Source organism: Botrytis deweyae (genome assembly GCF_014898535.1).
Source record: "Botrytis deweyae strain B1 chromosome Unknown BDEW_009, whole genome shotgun sequence".
NCBI classification, from domain to species: Eukaryota; Fungi; Ascomycota; class Leotiomycetes; order Helotiales; family Sclerotiniaceae; genus Botrytis; species Botrytis deweyae.
In genome coordinates this window covers 1,341,982-1,357,062 of record NW_024066216.1, presented here as the reverse complement: position 1 = coordinate 1,357,062, position 15,081 = coordinate 1,341,982, and the positions used below count along the sequence as shown (strand labels likewise).

Below are 15,081 nucleotides of genomic sequence, written 5' to 3'. Positions count from 1 at the left end.
ATGTGTGGGTGGAAACCTATGCTAAGTTACAGCGGTAGATTTTCTCGGATATCAATTTCCCATGATCCATGGACTTCACGGGCTTATGGTTATCACATAATGCAAATGCACTATGCATATCGAGGCCTAATCAGCAGCCAGAAGGCAAAGCAATCATTAATGCACAGATTCAGCAACTTCATTGATGGAGCATGAACCCGCGGCGAGGTACAAGCCAGACGCACAAGTACAAATTGCATGCATGTGCAATAATAACTAAGACCGGCATGTAGTAAGCAGATCATCCATAATAATGAGAAGCAAAAACGTCTTAGACTCATGTTGGCATGCACTGGTCGGAAGCAGTCTCGATGAGGCTTTGTTTGGTCATCGAAGACCCTAAGAAGGGCGCTTGAATTCCAAGGTTGTGTTTGTTTGTCTTAATCGCCCCTTACCCCCTCGTTACAACCAGTCCGTGCTTCTAGGATTCTTCAGAATGAAGCTGCCAAGCGTTGAATTATTCGATACGTTCCCTACCTTCACGGAGCTTATATCGATTCGAAATGCACTAAACAACTAAATATGTTTCGCAAGGGACATGACATTGAAAAAGCAAAGCATGAAAATGCTACAGCACCCCAGGCGGTGAAACCGATTAGGTGTTAATCTGGCAGGTATAATAGTCATCCAAGTAAGTGATTGCTTTTACAGTATCAAACCACAATTCACGATGATCTATCTGTTCTTTAGACAACACGCACGGAAATGGCGGCGAGGATATAGTGCTTGCTACCTACCTAGCTTTCAACCTCAACCTACGTTGATACCCTCCCTTATGTGGAGTCAACAAATCAACAATTAGATGAAATTTTCTCTTGCATCTCTTTGCTTTCGAGCTTTAAACCAAAAGGGGCCATAATCGGAAATTCTTTGTCTAGTGTATAATACACTGTGTATGCTTGTGCGACCACCCCGCAATAATCCCAGTTCACCAGTATATGAGCCGGGCCCTTGGAAACTTGTACTATTACAAGAAAAAGGCTAGCTCGCTAGTACGAAATGAATCAGTATTATGTTGACTGCAGCATCTATAGTGCTAAGCCTAATGACGCGTAAAACGACACAAAGTTCATGATGATGCCAATGACTTTATTCGATAGGAGTCTATTTCATTAGTCGCTAAAGTAGATCTCACCCATGTGTCACTTTCTTCTAATGCCCACAGTTTCCCCTTGCTTTTCCCCTCTATTGTCGATCGTGTTTCTCTTACCCGTGCCACGAATTTCATGTCCATATTTCCAAGGATGAAGATATTTGGAGATGACAGAATCTAGGATCTAGAAGTTTAGAACGGACCATTCTTGCGCAAGCAAGGGTCTGCTTACTTTACCACACTTTTTTTTTTGGATCTTAAACGCTCGAGACATCATCATAGCACAGTGTGTGTGTATCCCATGCCGCATCCCCTCGCTTCGCTCCGAATAGCGATTCAGCAAGAGAAAAATTTGCATCCCGGTCGACAAGGCTGGGACTGGGACCGGCCTTCCTTTTTGGCTTTCTTACTACACCTACCTTTTTCCTGGAGACAGGCAGCGGGTGTAAGCTCGGGTTGCTGAAAAGGAATTGAGACCCTGGTGAATTTTTGAGGGATCGCTGGATTTGCTAGTCGACCGACCATTCTTTTATACTAATGCTGCCCTTCATGTAAGCTTCAATCTCAATATAGCCAGGCGAGCTAGTAATCCTTTATGCTCCTTGAATGCCCAAACTAAATACAGCATATTGACCGATATATCATCCTAAAGACCAGAACCAATAGTTGAATGCTATATGGTTTGAATCTACGATGACTTAGTAAGACGGATGCTCTAAATGAATCAAAAACGAGCATTATTTGAGCATCATCTCACACTGATCAGCCATCATAATTGATCCGATCTATTGTGTTAGACCCGGTAGGTTTAAAAACTTTCAAACTCGTAACCCACTCTCAAGTTAATCAATTCCCGCTCTGGTCATCGCACCCTTATGCGAGCCTTTTTCGAAACCTTCAATTCCAACATACATCCATACATCCTGATCCTCGTTCGCCGTGGCCGATGGAGATGCTGCGTAACCAGTGCCAGCCGATCTTTTTATTATTGCAACACCTTTGTCAATTATAGATGGTCTCGGCTTTCGCACCGTTGCAGACGCTTGCATCCTATCTCGGCCCAAACTCCTTTCGCTGGACCAGGGCGAAGCATACAGTAACAGAATGAGTAAGTTCGGAAAGTAAAACAGGGTAAGGTAAGCCAAGTTATGACTGGCTTTATTAAGTGATGTGTTTGGAACGACCCCATCGTGTTACATTGAAGAGGTAAACAAGTGAGTTTATTGTGCCCACCTGATAGGCAATCTAATACAGAGATGCCGGCGCGAGTGATGGAAATTGCCTTAAAGGGCTTGTGGAACCTATGGCTGATTGACGGTCGATTACACACAGAGGTCAAAGAGAAACACGATGGTGATTTGTGTTTACGGTGTTTGAACCTGTGTTGAACTTTCGTACTCTCTTCTTTTGCATTGATGAAACCTAACAGTTAGATTTCGATAGCTTTTGGGTTTCTCATCTAGATTGTGCTCGGGGCGTTTGGTATAGTACTGAAGGACAAAATAGAATTCTAGTCAAATGGTTACCAGCATCACGAGAATCATCATCACCCCAGTACTGAGGTTATCACAGCAGAACACCGTAATCAAAATTGATTGATGTGATACAACCTCATCATGTGAAAGAAGGGCTCAGGGTTTTGTTTTCTGTTTCTGTTTAAGGCGCGTGTTCCGCTCAGCACACTCAGCATGAAGTAAGTGTACGAACAGCACGGATACAAGACATTTTCAGCTCTTGATGAATGTCCATGGATGCGAGTGAAATGCAAACAACGGTCGGATGGAATGCAGCACACCAGCATTGATCGGAGACGAGATGTTTGTACCTGGTATCGTAGCAATCCATAGTAGCATCTTCATATCGAGATTCATAGGTAGGTTCAAGGGTAGGATTGTGGATAAGAGGGAATACGGAGCAAAAAGTAACGAATGGTATCTAGCTCGCGAGGCTAGGTGTGGAAAAGTTGGAGACCCTTGTTTTAACTTCTATGTACGCAGCAAACTAAAGTTCCGCAGTAAGTTCCGCAAGCACTCTCCGAAGTTAATTAGATGCGTGAGTTTTGTGTAGCTAAAGCGGAATATCATGGCGAGCATGGTTTGATGCTTATTTACCAAGAGATCACGACGAATGAATCATGTCTCGTGGATCTACAATCATGATGAAATTGTCCATGCTATCAATAGTCGAAATCGTCAAAACCCCTTCATTACCACTCACTATTATTGGCCTATGTAATTGTCTAAAACTTTGAAATCCAACAATTATCGCAAGGATAAATTCCGGGCCCGCGTGAAATTTAATGGAACCCGGTTGTCATGATGAACCTTACTTTATTAACCAAATCTAAATCCAGGAGATCTCTCGGTGCTCATGTATTCCCCACCATCAAATGTTCATGGCAAGGAACTTGAAGGAAGGGATAGAAGTATCGAAGCCTGGGAAGGAGGGAGAGGGGCAGTGACAATGCAGCAATATCGAATGAATGGATTAGTGAGTGACCAATTTCGACTTCTTTCCCGATGAGTACCCAGATGAGAGCCATCTAAGCGTTTCGACACATGAGCGTCACACACACAGCTGAAGCAATCCTAATCCTATATACTTCATACTCCATGGACCGTGGACCACAGTATGACAGAATGATGGACATTCACTTGCCAAATTCCTAGCCTATGATTTTAGTTTATCTAAAAACATTGTGTAATGATAGCCAATAATAGTTACGGTACCTACCGGTCCCACGGTAGTGTAGCGTCTGCTGTATGTGGAGGTCATATCCTGGAGGTCTCGAACTTCTTTCGGTGATACTCGAGTACGAAAGTTACGAGCCTACAAGTTGAGATGAGCACAATTTACGAACATACGTGGTAGTGGACCAACAACATCACGAGCTTGGGTGGTGGCGGAGGTTGCGGAGGTTGCGGTTCGTAATTCATATCATATTCGATAAGGGGATTTCGGCTTGACAGGCTCAACAGCTTCGACAGGGAACAAGATTTCGATACTGTAATTTATAATGTGGTATTTTCACGGCAACGGCAAGGCAAGTACCATTGGATTTAGATTGATGTACACCACCACGAAAATACCAAGAACTCAGCCACATAACGTTTTGGCTCATGAGCTGGATTCGAGATTGTTCGGTCTTTCTTGGTGGGCTCGGTATGTTTACATGAATGGTATGGATAGGTGTGCTTGATGTGCCGTATGGGATAGTGAGTGTAAATTAACATCGGATGAACGGTATGCCATAGCATGACTAAACTTTGGTACACGCGTTCTGCAGCTGGTATAGCCTCTTTTCCCGTGAAATGACATTCGTGTTTATTGATTGATTGAGTGAGTGTAAGGATATCGCCTTGTAAGATACGATGGAGCATATGTGAGAAAATCTATGGATGGGCGTGTTCGGAAATGCTGATGGTTCCGAACTACGGGATAAATGGTTGAATTGGGTGCTGAAATGAACTCAATGTTACGATGTTATTGGAAAGGGTTCAATGAAAGCAAGCAAGCGGCATCCTAACAATTTTCGTACGATGTATGGTTGATGAGACTGGTTGGTGACTGGGCGCTTTTACTAAAAGGTTTCGTTCTCACCGAGATTGATAGGATGGTTGATCGTCTCACTCAACTTTCTGTATGCATCGAGTTGGCATCTTACGGGAACGAAGGAAGGTAGGGCGGTAGTATAGCAATGCATGATCCGACGGGAGACGTTTCCAGTCGAGTAAATGGGTATGGCACCAGGTGTCCTGCTGGTATTGAACTCGTACTTTCTCTGCATCTCCCTGGAAGAAAGGAATTGGATTTGTGTCATAGAGTCGGAAGTGGGTTGGTTGTCCCTAAGGGTGGGTGATTTTCCTACCCTTTGCTTTCTTTCGGTTGGTGAAAGGGTGCGAAGGATGGGCATTGGAGCGTTTTTTGGTGCTGTACAACGCATCCGCATCCAAGATATCAAGTGTGGACGCATTGGGCTATTATCGGTGTAGGCATCAAAGGTTAAGGTTGCTTGAACAGTCAGGTCGATGTGATCCAGGGGGAAAAAACTAGCAAGGCACGAGATCATGAGATTCTCTCTGTACAGGTGTGGGTTGCGTGGGAAGGGAAATAAATGGAATAACGTGCTCATTACTTCTTTCAACCATGTTTGCTTTGAAAATTAGATGAAAAGCATCCAGATCCAGATAACGTAAATGCAAGGTCCAACTCCACACCCACAGGCATACATACGCATACTTATACGCTATACACTGTAACAACGATTTCATGGTTAGGATGTATGTGAATGAAGCCGATGTGTACAAATTTACGAAGCACTTACTTCCGAACGGAGTAGGCGATAAGTCAATCTATTTGATCATCGCCATCCTTCATAGCTTTAATCTAGGATCTCCCTCCATTTTCATTTGTACTCGGGGCGATGAATGGATGAGAACATGGTTTTGATACAGTCATCCAACTATGTATTGCAGTGCTGCAATGCTGCGTCGGTTGCATTGTTAGCATTGCCGTTGAACTGTACTAGACACATGTATTTGGCTGAGGGAGGGGTGAAGCGACGATGAAGGGGTAAGGGAAGAACATCCAATTAATGATACTCTGACATGAAAACAGGAAGGTTTGTGTAGTATGCATAGAGGTTAATATATATAAAATGCCCATATCAAATAGGTGATCCTAATTTGAAGAATTCAAAGACCATACTCGTCCCTTTCCTCCTGCATTCATGTGTTGAAGAGGCATAGTAATATTTATCGATGACATTTCATTATTCCTTATCGATGAAGCTGACATTGGCGGGTGTGGGGTGATAGGGAGCCTAGGTATTGGACAACAGGCTCGACAGGTACACCAATGGTATCAGTCGAAAGCCTAAATGCCAATGTTCATTGTAGTGAGGTAATCAATGACATGCATTTTGAAACTTCATGAATTGGATTGAATCGATTTGATAATCATGGATTCAACTTTCCAGGGAGAACTATCACGGCTGATACAAGTCAGAGGGAGTCAAACCCTTAGGAAGAATCCCAAGTAGACCTTTACCATAGTGAATTTTTTCATAGAATTCCATGAAAGAGAGCCTCTGAATTCGTACATTCCTCAGTAACATCTAAGCTTATGAGGGGTAGGTAGCTGTTAGAGCGTCATTGCCAAATTATTAATATTCCAGCTTCTAATCTCTGTTATTCCTTGATAATTGATCCAAAGACAACACAATACAATTGGAAGAATAAGAATTGATAATCATCGAACAGATGGCCAATTCAGCACCACAGCACATATCTCTTCCAAGTAGGGATCAGCTTGATGCTCATGAGGATGTATGGCATAGCAATTTGAGAGCTTGAAAAGTCAAGATAATTCCGCATTAACTAACATTGTCAGGGACATTCAAGTGCTAGTGATTCAGAGTATCAACATGCGCTGGAGGTAAATCTATTTCTCATTTTCCCTCTCACCTGCGGAATCATTTGAGCTTACGAGACACCCTCTTCTCACAGGTAGTTTTCGATGCTCAAAATGCGCATCGTAGGAAATCGTCTCTCGTGACGGCCGATACACCCGCAGCCACTTTCCAGCGAAGAAAGAACACAGAATGTTATGTACACGCATTACTCGAAAGTCAGAGAAAAAGCGGGAGGGCATCAAATAGTGGTTTGGAGGGAATAGCAGAAACTCTGGCTTCTCGCAGAATCGCAAGTGGAAAGGATGAAACTGATGACAAAGAAGATGCGGTGGTCGATAAAAAAATGCACAACCATAATGAAGAGGAAGATTGCGGACAGGTTGATGAAACATGTTGGAGAGATACTTTCAAAGCGAAAGATGCAATGCAGCCGATTGAAGATGATGCAAGTGGGAAGGTGCAATTACAACCTGATGGTGTGGATGCGGGCGCAACGCACAGTAGACTTCTCACAAAGAAACAACTCTCGGATATGGCTTGGGGAGTGAGGGAATTGAGTAAGAGGCTGGGGAGTATCAGGTTGAAGCTGAAAGTTAGAACGGTTTTCATCCTTACAAAGGTGCATGATGAGAGCTTGATTGCAAATACCAGGGAGGTTACCAGATGGCTCTTAAGTCCAGAAAGACAGGTCAGGTACACGGTTTTCGTGGAGGAAAACCTACGGGATAGTAAGAAGTTCGACGCGAAAGGGTTACTGGATGAGTTGGAGGAGGCTGAAGATGGAAAAATTAATGGTGATAAACACAAGAGGTTGAGATACTGGTCATCAAATATGTGCAGGACGAGACCGCATACATTTGATTTCATCATTACCTTGGGCGGTGATGGGACAGTCCTCTATGCGAGCTGGCTGTTCCAAAGAATTGTACCTCCAGTTTTAAGTTTTGCGCTGGGAAGTCTAGGATTTCTAACCAAGTTCGATTTTGGAGATTTCGAGAAACAATTAACCACTGCATTTAGAGATGGAGTCACTATCAGTCTCAGGTTAAGGTTCGAAGGTACGGTAATGAGGAGCCAGACAAGAAAACCCAAGACCGTTACGGATGGCGAGAATGGTGATGAGGACGCAACCCCGAAACGAGACTTAGTGGAGGAGTTGGTGGGCGAGGAAATGGGAGACGAGAGAACTCATCGACCAGATGGTACATATGAGATTCTCAATGATATTGTGGTTGATCGAGGACCAAATCCTAGTAAGTAAATATCACATGACAGTGAAGAATTTGGTCAGCGAGTACTTACACGCAAAAGCCATGTCTTCCATCGAGATTTTCGGCGACGATGAACACTTCACCTCCGTCCAAGCGGATGGTGTCTGCGTTGCCACACCCACTGGCTCCACAGCCTACAATCTCGCTGCCGGTGGCTCTCTCTGCCATCCTGAAAACCCTGTCATCCTCGTATCAGCCATCTGCGCACATACTCTCTCGTTCCGTCCCATCATCCTCCCAGATACTATCGTTCTTCGTCTGGGCGTTCCATACGATGCGAGAACGAGTAGTTGGGCGAGTTTTGATGGAAGAGAGAGGGTGGAATTGAACCCAGGCGATTATGTGACGATTAGTGCTAGTCGCTATCCGTTCGCTAATGTGATGCCTCAAGGGAGGAGGAGTGAAGATTGGGTCAACAGTATCAGTGGGAAGCTAGGATGGAATACGAGACAGAGGCAGAAGGGGTATAAGGAGTGGTCTACGTGAGGATTGATAGAATTGTTTGTGGTGTATAAAGGGGTTTTGATATTGGGTGGAGAAATTGAAAAGGGGAAAAGATGAGAACGGGCTATATGATACACAAGACACGATGAAAGTTGGCGATGGTAGTAGCAATGATAATGGAAAAATCCACAGTTGAGTTTAGTGTTGTCGCGAGATGTTTGCACCAGTTAAGACATCATTGTCAACGGTTGCTCCTTTTTGCACATTCTTCTCATGGGCGCATAAGACGATGATCCACACCAGTCATGAATCTAAAAAATACAAACCAGTATTTGATAACTTCACCGCTGTATAGCTTTGAACCCGTAGCAACCTGAGCTTGTATAAGTGGTCTGACCCAAGTATGGTCCGCTCGGCTTCTATTCTTGATGTGTATAAATATCTATCTCAGCATGATCTCTTTGCATACATTTACCTCGAGAGATATGCAAGCACAATAAGTCCTGCAATAACCCAATCTTATAGTAATGAAAAAACTATGGAGATCACGTATGGGATGAAAAGATGGATTATCATTGCATGTGTTTATAATTGATCTTAATATGTATGCTAATATATGACTTTTTTTGTAGTTTTGCATGAACTTCTTGAGCGGTCAAATCTTGATCTTTTATGGGGTTGGCTTTGGTGTTCAGTGGACTTGTGCCATCATCCCTTAATATCTACAATTTATATCGCATCGTTTCAAGAAGATTAAATGAACAAATCCAGTACCGAGATTTCTCGTAAAAGCATAAACGCATGCTTAAAAACTGGAGCGAATGTCACTATTGAATGGTGAGATGAGCTGTAAAGGGGTTCTCGTGTATGCCGGTACGCTATCAACTAATGGGATCGTATTTGCCCCACATTTCTTTTTTCGTAACCATTGAATGCTCGGATTGGTACGTGATGGAAATGGAAATTATATATAAACAGGAGGATTCGTGTTGTTCTACATAGTTTTGAGATCAACATTCACTCACTTTGCTCATTCATTGTCTAGAGTTCGGACAATATGAGTACTTTTACTTTACTCGCCTTAACGGCTGCTGCTTCAGCGGCTGTTCTGGAGTTGCCAGTTCATATCCTAGATACATATGTATGTTACACTACTTTGGCCTCAAAATGGATACTAACAAGAAATTGCTCTAGTCCTCGGTAGAATTTGAAGTTGGCACTCCAGCAAAACCATACAGGTTCATGTTCGATACCGGATCCACCACTTCCTGGGTCACCGGACGCAATTGCACAGATACTTCATGTCCCAAGCTTACCACATTCGTCCGAACTCCATACAATGAGTCGGATTCGTCTACTTCTGTCTATGTGAACCAGTATGACAGTATTCCATATATTGACGGTGATATTCTCGCCGGCTATGTATTCTCTGATGTATTTTCAGATGAGAAAGGAACGTTGAGTTGGAATCAAACTTTCATGGCTGCAGAGCAAAGTAGTTGGCGTTGGATCACCGCCGATGGATTTCTCGGCTTGGGATTCTCCTCCGTTGCGGAGAATCAGACGAGTTCGCTTGTGGAGACGCTTCTCTGGGAGGACAAACTTGATGAATCTCGTTTTGCTCTCTTCTATGGAACGAACCTCAACAACACCGGTGTTCAAGATGGTGTTTTGACCATTGGCGGAAGTCATGAAGATGTGTATGTGGATGGGGAAGTAGTATATACGCCTCTCCGCGTGGAAACTCCATATGAGCTCTGGCGTGCACCACTCCGCTCCATTAATGTCCTTGCCGCTCGCGAAAATCAAACTGTAACCGTACACAACGGTAAACTTCCATCGACAAACGCACCTGCAAATACCTACCCTAAATCTAATACCACCTGGCCCATGTTCGGAGCTGGAACTGCCGTCTTCGATACCGGCGCCGGACGCATCTCGATTCCCTCGTCTATGGTCGACGCTTTTTATTTCAATCTCGGGTGGAATCTCACGAAATTGGACAATGGAGAAGAGAGAATGCAGTGTGAGCATATGAATAGCACATGGGCTATTTCTTTCACATTTGGAGAGACTGATGATGAGAGTAACGATGTGACGTTTTCGGTTAGGGGCGATGAGTTTTTGACACCGGGTGAACAGTGTATGCCACCTATTGATAACAGTGGTGGAAGCACCTTTTCTCTTCTCGGCGCTGATTTCTTGAGAAGACATTACTCTGTCTTTGATTTTGGTGGAAATAGGGTGGAAAACTATCAGCCTCGAATCGGATTCGGAAAACTTAAGGAAGAGTATGATTATCTTAACTAGTATATATCGCCATATGTAATTTGTTAGAAAATAGTAATTGTTTAGCGTGAGCAACAGTGTACATATATCTTTTGTAGAAGAATAACAAATAATGTGAAACGTTCAGCCGACTGAGTCAATTCAACTCAAGCAAGCTTCTCTCCATGTATTCTTCATCTTCGATTTCTAAAATCTCGTAAACTACGCTCTAATAGCTATCTGGTTCTAGTGGAGTATACCGAAATAATAATAAACCATCCCAGCTCACATTAAACCATGCTTCTCGGAACGCAATACATTCTTAACCAATCTATTCATTCAAAACACCCATCCAGAATCCTCCAACCTAACCCCCCTCCCCTATAAGCCAAGCTCCTTCTCACCTCACAAACCCCAAGCATCCAGCTTCACACAACCATGAAAATACAACTCAACCTCCAAACATTCAATATCTCCACCACCATCAATGACCAAAAACATACAAACACCATTCTCCTGCATCTCTTCTCCTCACATCCTCCAAAACATCCAAACCCATTCCCTAGTATTTCCCTATTGATTTACGCACTAAAATGCGAGGAAATAATAAAAGCAGCGGCAGCCAATAGTAAGAAGACCAAAAATTTGCAACTCGTAAGTACAGTAGTAGCTGGAGTCCCCAACTACAATGATTGATACGCCACCGAGGAAGTCTGCAGAAGCTTAACACTCGATGCGTGGCAATATGTTTTTTTCTTTCTTTGTGGAGATAACATGTATGCTGATACTAGGCATCTTGAAAGTATGTATTTGTGTAAACAATCTCAGACTAGGTCGGGAAGATTTGGGTATGCGCTCTAGATATAACCTGACTCTTGTGGATTGATGCCTTGCATTATTCACCCAACTTCGGATGCGGACATGATGAAGTAAAGATGAGGGCGTGAAGAATTAAGCATAGAGATGGCGATAGAGAGTAAGGCATTGTGGAAAGCACGATGCATAAGAAGTTGCGAATCGACATCATATTAGGTGACGAAATTTAGTGGTTCTAGGTGTACATTCATTCATAGATTTCGCTCTATGTTTCCTGATTTGCTCGCTAAATTACCTTACAAAGAAATCTTTACTTACTTTATTTAAGTAAAGCATGGCGCCAAACTCCATTTCCTGCAGAATTTCAACATCTCCCCATGACAACCCCTATCTAGCCATTGACCTACAATTCTCCCTTCGCCCCATTTTCCACCTCTTCTCCATCCGCACCATTCTCCTTCAAAACCCTCATGAAGTCCTTTACCAACTTCTCGTCACTCTCCTGCAAGGTCGTCTTTATAAATCCCATCAACATTCTACTCGCCCTCACAACTCCCCTCTCCTCGAGCACCAATCTCCCCTCCCCAAGCGTTAACGAACTTTCCCCGGGCCCCGCTTCCCTCACAATCCACGTCGTCACACTATGTACCCCCATTGGCGCATGCGTAACACTAAGTAATCCGTCTTCGCGATCTTGGAGACTCGATGTATATGTGATTTGGTCGGGGACAAATCGTTTTGCCCAACCACCGCGCCATCCTCCTCCATTGTCACCTTCCGCAGCGGACATATCATCTGTTACTTCCCAAATCTCACAGGGACACGAAGTGCTTGGTTGGAGGGATGGGGGCTCGGTTTTGAAGAAATCGACGGCAAGGATATGCGTGGGTGGGAGGAGAGTGTGGGATGTTACTAGGGGGTTCAAGCTTATCATTTTCGAATGGTTGTGTAGTAGGGCAAGCACCTGGGCCTTGGGAATATGAGGAGGGATAGGGGTGACAGTGAGGGTTTGGTGGGTTGTTGTGAGAACTATCGGGTAATGTTAGTTGATGAAGGGGTTGTGGCGGAAGGGAGAAGTGGTACTTACAAGACATTATGCCACGTTGAAATGGTATTATTTGGAGTTGAGATTAGTAAATTCAATGGTTTATGGTTCGAGCTGGACTAGAAGCTCAAATGAATTGTGTTGCGATTGAGAAGTGGTTTAGATTGACATTTCAGGGTCGATCAAGCTGTTCGTGTTCGCAACGCGGATTGTTTCAAAAGCGAAAGCTAGAGAGCCACCTCGCTGACGAGGTTGAACCGAGACAGGTTTTTGAAGAAAGTTTTACTTACAGTATTGAAATGGATGAATATTCTGTGAAAAAGATTTACCTGTGATGTTTGACTTAGAAAGATATATTGGAAAAGAGCCATCCGGATATGTTCGTTCTCTCACTCAAGGAATAACTCTGAGGCATGTTGTTGACTTCATTTTGGAAATTTGTCGTGTACAGAAACTGTATAAACACCATAAAACTTGGAGCTTTGGAGTCGAAAAGAAGAGAGTAGTCGCGGTTTAGAATCTAGAGTGGAATCAGAGTACATACTCTCATTCTTCTTATTGCAGTTACGAGTCGTGAGATTATATAGGCGACGTTCTACTTTTATAAAAGTAAATATATCAATTCGATGTTTCTCATGATTCCCAAAATTCATGTAAAGCACGGCACGGAGTAGTACTTTACCAATGACCGACCTGGTGGTGGACCATCACAAGTCACGAGACATTGACTTACCGATTCACGTGACATTCATGCGTTCACCCACTTTCCCACTCCCACTTTATCCCCAGGTGGAGTCCCCACAACATAAGACGAGCTTTTTCAGCTTTGCATATTGTTATGGAGCTGAGAAACTCGTGTACATATCTCTGCCAACGACCTGACACGGAAATTCTGTGGTAAAAGTTCTACATTATCTGTAAAGCTCCATTCACATGTAACGTTGCCCCAATCGCATTTCTTGCATTATCGAGAGAAGCAAGTCATGATCAGCTGCAACGTGCTGTGCTTGAGCCTTGATTATCACGACTCTCCAGTACTTGCTTAGGACTCAAGAGCTTGGGTAGCCAACATTGATCGACGCGAGCGTTCCTTCCAACAAATGTACCTGTTGCCGCTGTGCCCCTGTTGTGTACCGGGGCAAACCGAACAATCTCCTGATGAAAAAGAAAAAAGAAAAGAAGAGCAGATCTATGTAATATCTATCTCGTCAAGACTCAAGAGCCACCACTCGATCCACTACTCGGAATCGTCTCCGAAGCGAGGGAATCGAGACTTCTTCTACTTGTACGGGCGTAACTAGACCAGTAAATTTCGATCATCCTGCTGACAAGAAGGTCGTCCAATTTTTCAAATGAAGCAATCACAGTATCTTAAAGGTACCAGGAAACTACAATCAATTACCGTTGCCGCAACCATCCCTCGTATCCACCACGGAATAGACTCCCCAAAACAGCACACTTCTGTATTTCTGTCCTCTCGTACCTATACCTCGGCTTTCCTCGAAATTTGGATCATCTCACCGTCTTCAGTATCTTATTCATGATTCGTCGTTTTTCTCCCATTCTTTATATTCCATACCAATCTAGACACTTTAGCGAAACAAAGTACGAGGATCCACCACCCCTTCATTCGACGGAAAAACTTTCTCCAGGAATTTAGAATTTCGAAGAACGGATATCATGACACAACTGACAAGCTTTATTATTGCATGCTGGTTTGGATTGAATCGTTAGATCTGAAAATTTTCCAGGCATCCGGGTATGGCTTGTGAGGCTTTAAGTTTAACGCCAGGAATGATGAGCCACTACCGTCATCAAGTGTTTTGATGGAGATCGTTGGAAATCTTACAATGCTTGTTTTCCTATGGTCTTATGTCTCTCACTACTCCCCCCAAAAGGTAGAACATATAGGCTATATGCATGATACCAATTGAAAATATACAACTATTCCGGAAAAGAACTTTACAGAAACGACATACATAGTTGTTTCGGGCCATGTGTTCGGGTAGAGTAGCTCGAATACCAAGGAAACAACTGACAAGCTTTAAAAATTAGTCTTCCCCGAATCCCCAATCTCTCCATAAAAATGGAAGGATCCACCAACATAATTTTCGGCCCAGTTTTTCAAAACAACAAAATCAGTCGACAAGTTGGCGCGCAGATGAGATACTCTGACAAGCGCCGATCAAATTCCACTCTAGGTGGAAGGTGTTGTATTGCTTATGCACTCCCATGCGCAGAGATCGTCGTTCATACCGCATACCTCGTGTGAGACTGATGGGGCCCTGGAAAAGCGCTCGAGAGGCGTTATGCCTGCATCCCATTTGATGATTTCCAAAGGAATCTTACTGATGATCAGTACCAGTATCGTCAATCTTGAAGACGGCAAGCTTCACTCTTCGAATCATATCAAGTTTATATGATTGAGACATACTGGTAACAAGTGAGATCTCGATCAGCTGTCAAATGGCGGGGAAAGAACAACCCCAAATTCTTTCCAACCCATCAAATCCATTTGGCAAGGACATTCCCCGGGATGATTGACATTCAAAGGTAAAACTTGGGAGGATCCATAACCAGAATTCGGCCCTTCTCTTTCAATCCACTTGCTATATCTCCAGATTCCATTATTCCAACAGTTTTCGTGCTCCATTATTACCCCAGCCCTACACTTTCTTTTTCTATATAAGTC

The 15,081-nt window shown here is 43.5% G+C and overlaps 6 protein-coding genes across 6 annotated transcripts; 3 read left to right on the top strand and 3 right to left on the bottom strand.

Annotated features, from left to right (window-relative positions):
• Positions 1-3,697: 3,697 nt before the first annotated feature.
• Positions 3,698-4,068, bottom strand: EAE98_005030 (uncharacterized protein; the record flags this gene model as incomplete). Its single annotated transcript, XM_038952651.1, has 3 exons — positions 3,698-3,802; positions 3,866-3,961; positions 3,997-4,068. The coding sequence occupies 3 exons, from the start codon at positions 4,066-4,068 to the stop codon at positions 3,698-3,700; spliced, it is 273 nt and encodes a 90-aa protein (XP_038811301.1).
• Positions 4,069-4,148: 80 nt separating this feature from the next.
• EAE98_005029 (uncharacterized protein) lies at positions 4,149-4,553 on the top strand (the record flags this gene model as incomplete). The annotated part of the gene is made up of 2 exons (XM_038952650.1): positions 4,149-4,294; positions 4,499-4,553. The coding sequence occupies 2 exons, from the start codon at positions 4,149-4,151 to the stop codon at positions 4,551-4,553; spliced, it is 201 nt and encodes a 66-aa protein (XP_038811300.1).
• A 159-nt stretch (positions 4,554-4,712) lies between these two features.
• Positions 4,713-5,045, bottom strand: EAE98_005028 (uncharacterized protein; the record flags this gene model as incomplete). Its single annotated transcript, XM_038952649.1, has 1 exon — positions 4,713-5,045. One exon carries the CDS (start codon positions 5,043-5,045, stop codon positions 4,713-4,715), a length of 333 nt encoding a protein of 110 aa, XP_038811299.1.
• A 1,348-nt stretch (positions 5,046-6,393) lies between these two features.
• EAE98_005027 (uncharacterized protein) lies at positions 6,394-8,302 on the top strand (the record flags this gene model as incomplete). The annotated part of the gene is made up of 4 exons (XM_038952648.1): positions 6,394-6,459; positions 6,524-6,568; positions 6,640-7,798; positions 7,857-8,302. 4 exons carry the CDS (start codon positions 6,394-6,396, stop codon positions 8,300-8,302), a joined length of 1,716 nt encoding a protein of 571 aa, XP_038811298.1.
• A 959-nt stretch (positions 8,303-9,261) lies between these two features.
• EAE98_005026 (uncharacterized protein) lies at positions 9,262-10,672 on the top strand. Its single transcript, XM_038952647.1, has 2 exons — positions 9,262-9,401; positions 9,455-10,672. The coding sequence occupies exons 1-2, from the start codon at positions 9,318-9,320 to the stop codon at positions 10,568-10,570; spliced, it is 1,200 nt and encodes a 399-aa protein (XP_038811297.1). The 5' UTR covers positions 9,262-9,317; the 3' UTR covers positions 10,571-10,672.
• Positions 10,673-11,747: 1,075 nt separating this feature from the next.
• Positions 11,748-12,438, bottom strand: EAE98_005025 (uncharacterized protein; the record flags this gene model as incomplete). Its single annotated transcript, XM_038952646.1, has 2 exons — positions 11,748-12,373; positions 12,432-12,438. The coding sequence occupies 2 exons, from the start codon at positions 12,436-12,438 to the stop codon at positions 11,748-11,750; spliced, it is 633 nt and encodes a 210-aa protein (XP_038811296.1).
• Positions 12,439-15,081: the final 2,643 nt, after the last annotated feature.